This window comes from Gambusia affinis, linkage group LG07 (assembly GCF_019740435.1).
Source record: "Gambusia affinis linkage group LG07, SWU_Gaff_1.0, whole genome shotgun sequence".
Classification (NCBI taxonomy): Eukaryota; Metazoa; Chordata; class Actinopteri; order Cyprinodontiformes; family Poeciliidae; genus Gambusia; species Gambusia affinis.
The window spans coordinates 29016980-29031080 of NC_057874.1; the positions used below are offsets into that span (position 1 = coordinate 29016980).

General features: G+C 38.1%; 1 protein-coding gene across 2 annotated transcripts; it reads right to left on the reverse strand.

Annotated features, from left to right (window-relative positions):
* Positions 1–5069: 5069 nt before the first annotated feature.
* Positions 5070–13825, reverse strand: zgc:171566. 2 transcript variants are annotated; one of them, XM_044122531.1, is made up of 10 exons: positions 13638–13825; positions 13432–13554; positions 11327–11441; positions 10526–10576; positions 10012–10096; positions 9708–9846; positions 7943–8049; positions 7272–7362; positions 6523–6660; positions 5070–6439 (listed from the first exon to the last, which is right to left on the reverse strand). In XM_044122531.1, the coding sequence occupies exons 2-10, from the start codon at positions 13541–13543 to the stop codon at positions 6318–6320; spliced, it is 960 nt and encodes a 319-aa protein (XP_043978466.1). In that variant the 5' UTR covers positions 13544–13554; positions 13638–13825; the 3' UTR covers positions 5070–6317. The 2 variants fall into 2 exon arrangements, with proteins under 2 accessions (XP_043978466.1, XP_043978467.1); XM_044122532.1 differs by having other exon boundaries at positions 5079–6439; positions 13701–13717.
* Positions 13826–14101: the final 276 nt, after the last annotated feature.

Sequence of the window (14101 nt, forward strand, 5' to 3'; positions counted from 1 at the left end):
CTCTCCTGGACCTCGGAGGTCACAGTATGTTTCCATCAGCAGATTATTAGTGTTTTTGTATCTGAGTTGACTTGATGTAAGTATATCAATGATTTAATGACATGCTATGATTTTAGAAGTCTGCATATTTCTTCTTCTGTTTTTCTGTTGGTACCAACAGGTGTGATGGGTCCTTTCCTTTTTAACTGTGTTGCAAATGTATAAAGTAGTGAGTCAGCCTTCAGTGGTAAGAAGAGGATTTTTTTACGGTTCTATTTCCAGGTCTAGCCAGATGTTGGGATTACTGTGCTGAATATTGTAATTGTCCTCAGACAGAAGTTTACAGTTTTTAAAAAGTGGACGTTTGTCTGAACACAAACATCGTCCATGGTGTTTAGATGTTTTGATGAAGACTTGTTCCTTTAGGACAGCGGTGGGCACTCCTGGTCCTGGAGGTCCGGTCTCCTGCAACTTTTAGATGTGTCTCTACTTCAACACACCTGAATCAAATAATGAGGTCGTTAGCAGGACTCTGGAGAACCTGACTGCACTTGGGAGGAGATTCAGCTGAGGGAGACGCTAAGAGTTGCAGGACACCGGCCCTCCAGGACACCGGCCCTCCAGGACACCGGCCCTCCAGGACACCGGCCCTCCAGGACACCGACCCTCCAGGACACCGACCCTCCAGGACACCGACCCTCCAGGACACCGGCCCTCCAGGACACCGACCCTCCAGGACACCGGCCCTCCAGGACACCGACCCTCCAGGACACCGACCCTCCAGGACACCGGCCCTCCAGGACACCGACCCTCCAGGACACCGGCCCTCCAGGACCAGGACTGCCCACCTCTGGTTTAGGATCTATGGATCTTGAAAAAACTGTTGTAAACTGATTCTTTGCATGAGGTTGAGTGGTTGTATCTGTGAAGGCCTGCTTGTGTTCCTGTTATGTTTTGTGCTTACAGCCTGCATGTGTGTCTTCTAGTTAATGAGGTGTGAAGGTGGATGTTGCTGACTTTGAAACACTTCTCTGAAGTTGATGATAACAGTAATTCCTCTCTGTCCTTCACAGTTAGGTATACATTGTATTGGTAAACAGCAGTTTGCATGTTTGGACTCAAGAAGAAAAATATCCATCATAATCATGTATTTCACATGCATTTCATGAACGTCAGACGTTCTGATCGGATCTTGTGTCGTCTTTGCTCCTCAGTTGTTCTGTTGGCCGTGCCTTATTAAATCTAAAAACTTAAATCATTACACCACACTGAAGATATAATGCAAGCAAGCTTTGCAGTTTGTGTGACTTGCGTCATTAAATGTATAATATGGAGGGCATAGAGGTGAATTGCAGAATTGAATTTAATATTTCATTATTTAAACAGAATGTCTGGCACCATAAACCCTCATAATATAAAAACATTTACTTTACTAGTGAGAAACGGACAAATGTTTCCAGTATAATTGTTGCACATAGACATGCTGAGGCAATCTTTTCTTTTTAGTTTCTTCTTCTTGCCTCACAGTCTAAGTGATTTTCTCCTCTCTTTGTTCATTTCAGTCTTCAGTCCACTGTATACGTTCCTCTTTCTACACGTATCCTCTTTGCCTGCATGAGGTATCACAAAGAAGATCTGCTTATTTTTCAGAAGACCTTTGGAGTTTTGAAACATCAGATCAAAGGAAGCGATCCTTTGTCAGCGTGTGTGTGTGTGTGTGAGAGAGAGAGAGATTATTCTGATATGAGTGTATTCCTGGGCTACACAGGAGATCAGTTTTATTCTCACACTGGGCAGCTCTTCAGTAAAAGGACTTTCATATCCAGACACTAATGCTCATGCTGTATCCAGGGATCAATGGCCTGAACTGCTCTCTGCTCTCTGAAGTAAAAGAAAATCTAACTGAATGATAGAAGAAGCGTTTGTTGACTGGTGGAAAAAACGCTGCCTTTTTGGTCGGGGAGAGCAAAAAAATCCTTTTACCGAAGTGAACTCCTAAATGAGGAGGATTAATAAATAACTGTGTTTGCTTTCTTTCTCGTTCTCACTGAAAATCTGGGGAAAACATTTTGGAAAAATACATCTGATTCGACTGTTTGCCTTCAGACTTTAGGATTTGTAAGTTCACAATTTATAATATTTCATGTAAATTGATTTCAACATCAAACTAAAAGTTTGCCAGGGACAAGACAAGGGGAAATTGAACTTTGGAAAAATATTCATAACAAAACTTATTAATCTTCTGTTGTTTTAGGTCAGTTAAAATTTAGAAAATTATTTGTGTTTGCAAAATCCCACAATAATCAGAGGGAGAATATGTCAGAGATCTATTTATTAATGTCTTCAAAATAAGATCTTAATAAATATCAATGTGTTATTAATATAAGGTTATTACAGTCATATTATAATTATTGTCATTCTGGATGACAGTAATTATCCAGAATGATTACTGTCTCTTTAAATAAGGACAGATGATGATGTGTTTTTGGAAACCTCTGATAGGTCACCTGACTCATTTCCAGATGGCTTAAGGATAACAAAGTCCGTGTTTTGGTCCTGATCTGAAAGAATTTCTAGGCAGATATGAAAAGACGTGTGTGATGGAGGCGATGTAGAAATCTGACCCTAACAAACAGGTTACTTAGTTACTGCTGTCTCTGACTGAAAGGCCTCACAACAAACAATGCATTACAGCGGCTGGGACCTGTTCCAGCAGGAATGTGGCCCTCCAAAAAATCAGAAACAGAGACGTCTTTGGTCTGAGCTTGACTTGGTCTCATAATTCCTCAGATCTCCTGTCCAATCAAGAATCTAGTGGATTATTTTTGTAAACAGTTCTGTTTAATAAATTCTCACCCTGGCAAAGTGCAGTACTTACAGCTTGGTTTCTGATACCACAGAAAACCTTTACAGGTACAGAGGAGTTCAGGCCTCGACTGATCAGGGCAGCTCAGTGAGGCTGAGTTGCTGTGAGGTTTTTATATTTAATCTTGGTTGATTGTATATTACAGCTGACATTTAGGGTAATTTATGGAGGAAGTAAGCAATTAACTAAAAATCTAGTTTAAAGTTGCAGTTTGTAACTTTCACAATAAAATGTTGTTGTTTTTTTGTTTTTTACATATGTATTAGAATTATTATTAAGACAATATAATATAGGACAGTTAATCTGTGAAAAGAATCGAGTTTGAATTTAAGAAGCCTCATTACCAACCCGAAGGGAATAAATCAAAACTATCAATCAGAAAACATTTTCTGCATAAAGCAACATTTAGACTCTCATTTCAGCAGCAAGGCATTTCAAAGTGCTTTACATCATAATAAACACAGAAACACAATGAAACATGGAATCTTTAAACATCTTCGGGATGAGAATCGGACCATCAACGGGTTGATTAAATGGTACTATACAGCCCTCTAGTGGTGAGGTATTAACTTTCACTCTAAACCTGACAACAAATTATTTTAACTACTCAGGATAGCAATCATAAGAGAGTAGGAGCATTCATGGATAATAATTTAACACTTTAAAATACAATCATGTACAGACGACTCATCTGAAGAGTTTTCCTGATGTGGTTTTCAAACAAGGAAACTGAGTTTCTGTAACTGCCACAGGAATGTTCTATATCTCACTATTATCTAATAAAAAATTATTAACAATAATTGCTGTGGTTTTAAATGGATGGTCAAACTCAACATCTGTAATGTTTATAAAAGATTTTTTTTTTTACATTTGCTCTCCTGCCATATGAACTTTAAAACTCCTTAACAAAAGAAGATGAAACATTATTTTAAAATGAAGTAAACAAAAGAAATCTGCTCTTACCATTACAGAAATTATATATGTTTCTTACATTTCATGCCATCCTAGAAGCACAGATATCTTGCATTTATCTGACCATAATGTAGAAAGTATTACAGGGCAAAATAAAATATGCTGACTGTTTGTGTTTTGTAGTAGTAACTTAGAAAGCACAGGATGTATTTTTAGGTGAGGGCTTAGCATTTTAAGCTCCAAAGTTATGTAAAATTGTGATATTTAATCAATAATTATTTTTTGTGTGTGTTTAGCACTCAAATCTTTATAATAATTTATTTAACAGATAAATAGCAACACTAATCAAATGACTTATCTGTCAACGCCAACGTTGGTGAAATTATAATAATAACTATGTAGAAAATTAAAGCATGCAAACAATTTCTGAATGTTGGTCCTGTTTAGATGTAACATTTATGAATAGTCAAAATATTGATTGCAGCAGGTATAATTCATCCAAACTTCCATGTCTAAAACATATTTTTAACTTTGGCACAGCTCCATCTCTATTGGAGTAGCAGATAGATTGACTCCCCCATGAAAGCTCCTGCCTGATCCTCCAAACCAACACCACTATAAATGCTGGCCTCTGCATGCAAGATGACATCTATTAAAACATATAATCTCATTAGCCAGTCATACAGTTAGCAGATAAAGAGCTGAGGAATAATAATGCTTCCAGTGATGATAGTTTTTTGCCTTTGCATTTTAAGAGAGCACAGACTCTTTTGTTTATTGTCATGTTTTAGCTTTTTCTTTATTATTTTCTGTAAAATACTTTGGTAAATATTTTTCAGCTGATGATATGATCTGTTATTGAGCAATAGCCAGCCCCGCTATAAACCTCACAACTCCCATGAACTACTGACCAGCTCTCCGTCTAACAGGTCTGGAAAATCTCTAAAACCCTCAAGTCTTACCATGAGACAGAGATAATCTGTCTAAACTGGGGTCAAGAGAGATTCATCTGGCCTTAAACTACCTACATTCCAAAAGTTACAACCTTTTTCAGATAAAGCAATCAGCTGAATAGCCCTCGCAACTGCATAACTTCAATAACCACTCTTGTTAACAGCAGATTTCTCCATATCAACGAGCCCCTGTTACAGACCAGATCATTTCTAGTGGCTCAACATGAGCCCCAAGGTCATCATCCTACCAGCACTAAAGGAACGTCTGAAGACGCCACATTTCTAGAAACGTGTTCATAAGTTTTACTAATTAGAAGAACCAAAAACAATTAATTGACTCAACACTGTCCACAAATCTCATTAGAATTTTAATACATCTTTATTGAGCAAGCTTTTAGCAGGGGTAAATGACAGGCAGGCTAATTATAAATTACTACAAATTAAGAATGAAAGTCAAAGTTGTTAAAAAACCAAATCAATCCTTTCCTAACCTCAGTCCATTTACCATGTCACTAATTTACTGAGCGAGGCTTTGGGGTGCAGTTCAACTCACACCCAGATGACGAATGATCTCGGCAACAGAAAGCTTCAATGTCCTTGGTTAGGCTCTTGTCTTTGTGCAGCAAAATCCTCTTCTGAATGGAAACAAAGCAAAACTGGTTGTTGTCCTTCGAACACTCAGATCTTCATCACTCCATGATCTTTGCCCATTCACCAAGTCTGTTGCAGCAGCTTTCAGATCTGTGGGGTTGAGTGCAGAACGGCAGTAGAATCAGGAACCAGGGTTGAGGGTTAATGGGTCTTGTCCTCTTCTAGCAGAACCCTTAGTTCCAGGGTGCGGTCATCTGCTGGTCTTCTGTCTGCATCTTCTTGTTGTCTTGACTTTGGCACGGAGACTAAGAGTGCTTCTTCCCCTTTTCATGGGTTTTTATATTTTCTCACCCCATATTTGTGTATGGGGTGATGGTGTATGTGACTTCTTGAACATTCAATGACTTCGCGGAAAGTACCAGACCTTTCCACATCAGTCAACGCCTTGTTAGCTTCTCCTTTTGTTGTTTATGGCTGACCATCTGGTTTTACTTTCTTTATCTGGTGGCATTTCTCTCATCTGCTTTGAGAATTTTTCCTTCTTGAAATTCCTCTGCCCGCCCCGCTCAGCTCACATTCTTTGACTGGCCCTGTCCTCTGCTCTAATTATAACACAGTCTGAGAATCACATGCCAATTTACTTCACACACAATGTATGCTTACTTCAGTTACAATTTTATGTATGCTGTATGGTTATCATGAAACATTAAACACAATCATCTTTTTGATTCAATTCTGCAAACATAACTTCCTTTAATAATCATCTGAGTTTAATTCTTTTCATCATGTTTTAATTTCTTGATCTGCTTTTCATTACATCAAACTCTCTGTAGAACCATCAATAAATCAAAATACGAGATTACTTATTTCTCCTAGTCTTTCTATGATCTGTTTAACTTGGAAAGATCTCACCACTTTATGCCAGTTTTCATAACAGAGCTAATAAAATGATTTCTTACACATGATAAATTATGATTAATCTGAACACAAGACCTGTAGTTCCTAAACATCATTCATCAATCAAAGTAATAGTTCTGGATGAAAATTGCGTTGAGGCCTCTGTAGACAGGGGAGAAGTTATAAATCAGAGCTTTGTCTTCTTCAGCAGGATTGGAGAAGCGATGCCGGCTCTTCATGGCTGAAGAAAGACGTAGAAAGAAGAAAATAACAAATATAAAAACCTAAAAATGTTTGAACAAGGTTGCAGGTTTTATGCGTTACCTTCAGAGACAAAGAAACTTCCAGTGTAGAAGCTGATTCTGACAGCAGAGACGGTGTGAACCATGCCTGGCTTGTCGATCCACTCAAACGGACTCTTTTCAGGATGCCACTGCACAGCGTAGAACGGGTAGCGATACGCTAATCAAAACCAGAAACACTGTTAACATACTCTGTGGGCATTGCTGTTTAATTTTATCTGATTAATACGTTCAAAGAAAAAACAATAAATTAATCAATAACATGCTGACACTACAACCGAGTATTAGGGCTATGCTTAGGAAATAAAAACCTAAAAATAAAATTATGACAATAAAATCACAGTATTATGAGAAAAAAACCTTACCAGAAAAAAGTTGTAGTATTATGACTAATACTACACAATATTGCATAATATTAAGACTTTATTCTAGTATGGCTTTTCTGATTGTGTAGTATTATGAGAAAAATAGTCTCATAATACTGTGATTTTACTCTCATACAAGAATATGTTTATAACATATGTAACATAATATAGATTTTATACTTGTAATTTTATTTTTTGGCCCTAATATTCAGGAAAACTTTCTGCACAAGCTGTGCACATTATTGTGGGATGTTGGTGCCATCTAGTGGTTTTTGAATGGTGTACTTTGAATTCAGTCTCAGTGTTAAAACACAAAGGAGTAACGTAAAAGAATGAAAAGTTATCAAGTCAAATATGCCTAAAAAAAGCAGCTTAAAAAAATAAAGGGCTCAACAAAGAACACTACCTTCCATGGTGGAGATGAATTCTTTCTTTCCATCGCTGTTGGTGGACAACACTCTGTAGAACATCTTCAGTTTGGCATTTCGGGTGAAGTTCTGTAGATTCAGGCACAAATTAAACAATGACTTAGTTGTGTTGGTTGTTCCATGCAACAAGTGGACAGCAAAAATCTAAGAGTGTCAGGAGAACCACGCTTTCCAATACCCACTGAACATCTCACAATGAGAAACGCATATCTCAAGTAAAAAAATGCATGTAGTTTTTTCATGAATATTTACCACACTTAGTGCATTTTGAGGTTATTATCATTGTAAGAAAGATGCCTCAATAGTAGCAGAAGTTAATTAATGGTGGAATTAAGAGACTGAAAACAAAAATGTCATGAAATTTCATCTAAATAAAACATTGGTGTGGAGAGACGTTGGTGGTGCAAACCAGACAGCATGAGTTCAAGCCCCACCCACGCCTTTAACGCTCATGTCAGTCAGATTTACCCCAATGTATGTGTGGTAAAACATTTTAGAGATGAAGTTTTGATCTGTGTGAGATGTTTCAGTTTTAGCCTCACAGGCTGTGGATTAAACATTCGATTGTTTTTGCAAACTGCTGATATAACTAAAGATCTCCAGCTGTCACAGGAGAGGGAGAAGAAAAATCGAAAAAAGCAGTAAGTACCTGTATGGAAAGACTCCAGCTGTGGAAGTTGGAGGTGATGTTTTTATTAGCCAGAGACTGCAGCACATCTCTGGGAAAATTCCTGAACAAGCGACTGGACTGGGCCGCTGCAGGACAGACAGAGGAAATGTTTATTAATCTGTATAAATAAAGGTGAAATGAAAACACCTTTTCATTTCACCATCCCACTGAATTGAATTATGGTTCGGTGGAAAAAGCCAGCCTAAAGGTTTAGCTGAGCCATATATGCTTGTTTGATGGAGCAAAGTGTTCCTGTCTGTCTCTGCAGGAGGACAACTTCCAGATTGCATTCTGGTCTGAGGAAATTTTGAATTAAACCAACACATTTAGAAAACGGCATTGACTTACAGCGCAGTGTAAAAACATGAATAACCTTTTCACATTTTATTAAATTACAACTGCAAACATCAGTGCATTAAAACATGATTTAAATGACAGACTATTACAAAGTAGTTTGTAATTGTAGTGGAGAGTTGTATATTTTTTTTTTAAAGAAAATCTGAAAAGCAGGTAATTAAAGCAATAATCGTAGCCCACTTAGGGTAGTGGTTTCTCACGCCCCAGTATCCACTCTCCTGTATGTTTTAAGGGTTTCACTCTTGCCACACACCAGAGTATAATTGAAAATGTGATTAAGAGGCTTCTGCAGCACTTGGTGGCATGCTGAGCAGGTAATGCAATCAGCTGAATCAGGTTTGCTGGAGCAGAGACATAAAGGACAGCAGAACCTGAGGACCAGCACTGAGGACACTCCGCCTACATACAGAGCAGCAGTCCTTACACACCATACTGTGCATTTTAATCTGCTTATCCCAGCACACACACATTTTATGTAACAGGTAGGCATAAAAAACTTATGTTGTAGATGAAATAGGATGTTCATGGTTTTTCCCTAAATATGCTTCAATTTTTATATCTGGACTAACATGCATATTTTTAGACACATCAACACACAAAAATAAAACAGTGTGACTGCAGCTTAGGCTTGAATTCAATGGCAACCATTGAATATGTTTGTCAAACTTCAACTTTACAAACATAATGGACATTCAAATCAAGTCTATTGAAATTAAATGAAAATGAATAGCAGTTTGAAATAAAATATAAAATGGACAAAATGTGTTTTCTGACTGTGTGAAGCAGTTCTATCAAATATTTTATTTTTACTCAAGTGTTTAATTTGAACAAACATGGACATGCATTTTTCAAGTTGAGACTCAACATGACAGTCAACTTGTGAAGCACAAGAACACCTTATGTTGTCAGTTTTGTGGTAAAAGTTAAATAAATAATAGTTCCTCCAGATATTTTGCAATTTCACAATCATGGAAATTCATGTAAAATCAGCAGAACCCCACATTTTTTTCATGCTAATCCATTATGGTGAGTTTATTGAACATTTTCCATAAAAATGGTCAAAAACATTTTGGCTTTAAGTGACTAATCCTCACCTGCAGGTGGCAGTAGTTCTTACTTCTACTACACTGATGTATCAACCTTACTTGATGTCAAGTTAAAGTTTGTGATCAATATGACGAGTAACAAAAACTGAGTGATTTAAGTTCTTCAAAGAACAAAATGTATGCATGTCCAAAATATACGCTTGTATGTAGATTTTGAAAGGGGTTTAAAAAAAATTGCAAAAGTCCGCTCAAATATTTTTAAAGTAGCGCCACAAAATTTTGACTGCAAAGTATCACAAAAACAATCAAGAGATCCTGGAATAAAGAGACAAAAATTATACCAGGTGTGAGAATGAGCGGCAGGGCCACGGCCTTGGTTTTGGTGAGAGTGAGCAGGTTTTTTCTGGCGGTGAGGACGGAGAGTTGCTGGAAGCCCTGGCATGTTCCCCAGATGGGGAAGTAATCCCCTGCATTATTGGCCTAAAGAAGGTTGGACAGTAAGGAATTACTAGATAACATTTATAGATAACGAGTAAAGATTTTTCTTCTGCTTCTGTCCTGCAGCTAAGCAGGGATCACATTTCAGAGAATATCTTGAGGAGTTACAGGAGCTCATCAGTCTCGATTGTATGCCAGATTTTATACCTTCAAAGCCAAGTTGTAAAAGATCCTGGCAGCTCGACTGAACTGGGATGTCTGAATGTCTACGTCTCCCCCTGGCAGCAGCAACCTGAAGGAAAGAGAAATATGGTAAATGCAGCAAAAAAAAAAAAAAAACTTAAGATATGACAGAAAAAATAAAAATTATAGAAATTCATGGTGAATGTTTATGTCTTTCAGTGCATTTAGTCTCTATGGTTTGACATTAACGATGTGCATTAAACAGTCCGTTTTCTCAATATTTCATTCAAACTGAACAGGAAGACTTTTTTGCTGCCTCTAGTGGTAGTGGTGGGAACTGCAAGAACACAACAGTTAACACACCAAATCAATAAAATCTGCAAACTCTTTAAATATAATGAGTCTTATTTAGAATCAGAACGCATTCTCTTAACTACACTAACCCCCTAACCCACATGAAGTAGTTCTCATTTTATGATCAAAAGCTAAAAATAACTTTTATATATAGAAGAGTAAGGACATATAGAAGAGTACTCACCCATTTATTGAGTTGAATATCTTGACATATTCTTTTTCTGTGCGATTTATCCTGCAGAACACAAAATACATATAAAGACAGTTGAAATCATTATAAATTTGTTTTTTTTTTAATTTATTCAGTACTATGAGCAAAAAGCAAACTAATCACACTGAAATACTAAAAACTGGTAAAGTATTTGTGTATTTATATCAGTATTTATACAGATGTCAAAATCCACCAGAAAAAACATGACTGAAGATACTGCTGGTCAGATATGTACTGCTGAAGTCAATAGTGTGGATTGAGATTCAATGCTCTTCAGTTTACTTTTAAGCACGACTCCTATAAAATAAGTCCTTTAAAACTACTTTGAATAATAATTTGCAAACTTTTAAAGCTACATCTTGAGCACTATGTTCTTTGAAAAAGAGCCCAGAGTAATATCATGTTATGTTTGATTTGAAGTGATGGAGCACAGCCACAGCAGTTGCCTTCCTGCTGTGGCACATATTGACTCACAGAGGGAAGGAGTCACAGTCACTTGCAAAAGCAACCATTCATTGCTTCTGCATTTAGTCTGATTCATCAGCAAATGGTTGACAACAGCATTTCTTCAAAACAGTCCATACTCTTCAGGTTACCATGGTAACCATGACTGGTGGTAAGTCAACCAGTATGTACAGGTGAGTGCAGTTTTTTAACAGAGCAAAATGGGGTCAGTGAATATAATGAAATCTGCAGTAACAGTAGTTGATGAAGACTTGACAGCAACAAAGTAAATGTAATAAAAAGAAAATACAGAGAAATGTGATATTTTACCTGATTGGTGCGACCCTGGCTCCAGCACTCTCCAGGAATTTGATGTAGGAGGCAGCAATGTAAGAAGACCCTCGAGCAAACTGGTCACCAGGCAGATTTTCTTGTGCTAACACACCTACAGCCAAAAGATGACACAGAGTTACTGATATTTCACCAGTTAAAAAGTGTTTATATCACGTAAAACCCAAACTATAGGAAGCAACTGACTTAAAATATCTGCAAAAAATGATTTTTCCCCCTTTTATATTTCACAATGAGTGAGTTTCTTAAAATGTAGGTCTTTAAAGGAACTAATCTAGTTTATCTTCATTTCAGTTCTATTTCAACACTTCTATTTTGTGAAAGTGCATCTTTTTTCACTCATTATATATTTAAAACTAAGCTCTAATAACAAAATTATTATCCATAACTCTATGTATTTTCATTTAGCGGTTGAGCGTATTATTGGAGGGTGGTGTTATGTTACACACCAACAAAAAGCATGCAGTGTCCCAACCCTTCAGATGTTCAACGTCATGTAATGAGATTCGTCAGGAGCTACAGAGGAGGATTGGTACCAACAACAGTTCTTAACTCAGTATTCAGCATACAGTGAATGGTCAGCTACATGATGAGTCTCACATCCAGTGACTGATATTTATTGGATCTTTTATCTTTTTTTTCCCTCTGTCTTTTCTCTCCCATGTCATACTTTGACATGTTCAGTTGCAGAAGTGGAAAAGTGAAAAAGGACACACTGATTAAAACATTATTTTATTAGACTACTTTGAAGGAGGACAAGCAAGTCTAACTCATCTTCTTATTTTCCGTTCAGCTTTTCCCTTCAGGGGTTGCTACAGTGAGTCATCTGTCTCCATCTAACCTTATCGTTCACATCTTCACACCAGCTGCCTTCATGTCCTTTTTCACTCATCCATAAATCTCTTCTTGGGTTTTCCTCTAAGTCTCCAACCTGGCAGTTCTTTTTACCAATGGACTCACTATCCGTCCCCTAACATGCCTGGATTCTCTGATTTTATCTCCAACACATCTGACATGAGCTGTTCCTCTGATGCATTCATACTGGATCTCATCCCTGCTTGTTACTCCCAAAGAAAACCTCAACATCTTCCTCTGTGCTACCTCCAGCTGTGCCTGCCGTCTCCTCATCATTACCACTGTCTCTAAACCAAACAGCACCACTGCTCTCAGCAATGTCTTGTACACCTTTGCTTTGATTCTGGTTGATATGTTTTGGTCACACCTGACACTTTTCTCTTCTGTCACTCCTACAGCACACCTGACCACAGTCTTACAGCTCTCATACATGTCCTGCTTCACTCTCACATACTTCTGTGCTACTCCAGACGTCCTCATACTGCCATAAACTTTCTCTAGAGCTATAAAAAACATAACATTCTCTGTACTTCTCTGTTAACATTCTCAATGCAACGACTGCATATGGCATGAAACCAAACTGCTGTTTACCTCTGACCTTAGTCTAACAAGTCAGACATAAAGCAGTCCTCAGCATGAATTGCAGAAGTATGACACTTCTATAGTTTACATGCTCTGAGTGATGGCCACACAGCTCTAACCACAATGACTGGATGTTTAACTCAACGCTGCAAAGTCTTTCTGCACACCTCTGACCAAACATGTCTTCGTAATGCTGAAGCTTTGTGAGAAAATCCAAAAGAAGTCATATTTTTAAATAACCCTGAGCATCAGAATAAGAGACAAGCTCCAAAGGTTGTTACTTTAGCTTATAAGAGCTTCTGCAAAAGAGACTTTCTAAAGTTTCAGTTTCAATATCTACCTTACATTTTAAGATTTTGTCTAAAATGTTACTTTTTGAATAATGTTTATTGCTAATCAAACTTGATTAAGTTTATTCAGGAAGTACTAATGATAAAATGCAGAACTATTATAGCCTACTATCATGTTTTTCTTTGTTGGTTTTTTTCTCTTAAAGCTCAACAGGGGCTTGCACAGTCTCCATTGCTCCCCCCCAGTCAGACACCTTTTCTGGAACATTCCCGAAATATTACATAAGAGCTACGATAACCCGATGAGCACCTTGCAGGCGCTTTTAGGAGGAAAATAAATGAAAGCTCATGCTTTACCGATGATGGGTCGGTCGTTGGGCTGCTGGCTGCTGGCCGCGGCGCAGAGAAGCGGCCCGCAGAGCAGGTAGGCGGTCAGCACCGACAACCCCGCTGCAGCTGGCCCACGCATGGTTCCAAAGTCTGCAAAAAACGCCCGATTTGAAGGACGGACGCTGAGCTCACAGACTGACGGCGGCAGGAATAATCACAGTATGTAGGAATACCTAAACCCGGATGAAATACAAAGATGCTTCGTGATGCTGGTGATGATGCTGGTGCTGACTGACCGAGAGCTGAGTCTGACTGCTGCCGCTGTCTGTACCTCTGTCAGCGTCACCGCATCACGTGTGAGAGGCGCTGAACAGCGTCCTGTCTGCACAGGTAGACTCAACTTCACATGAGTGGGCGTCTCCGAAACGTATAGCAGGAAGAGCAGAAGATGTGTTCATACAGTACCAGCCTATCAGCAGAGAACTGGAGAGTAGTTAGAAACCGCATATCTCTGAAGCAACTTCCTCTGAAAGAAGAAAGGTAAAAGTCATCTTGAGCAATGCTGTAGTAGTTGTTTGTGTGACGCTGGATCTTGCTCATTAAATAATGATCAAACGTTTGACTTTGATCATTTCACAAATCTTGTACACTGCTGTGAGAAAGTACAGCTCCACTTTCTCCTAATTTTACTATTTTC

What these genes read in the sequence shown, in the direction of transcription:
- zgc:171566 (XM_044122531.1), bottom strand. Translation starts at nt 13,543, where the DNA reads ATGCGTGGGCCAGCTGCAGCGGGGTTGTCGGTGCTGACCGCCTACCTG. An exon ending in CAACGACCGACCCATCATCG is followed by an intron (nt 11,442 to 13,431) that starts GTAAAGCATGAG and finishes TTTTGGCTGTAG; the next exon opens with GTGTGTTAGCACAAGAAAAT. An exon ending in AAGTTTCTTTGTCTCTGAAG is followed by an intron (nt 6,440 to 6,522) that starts GTAACGCATAAA and finishes GTCTTTCTTCAG; the next exon opens with CCATGAAGAGCCGGCATCGC.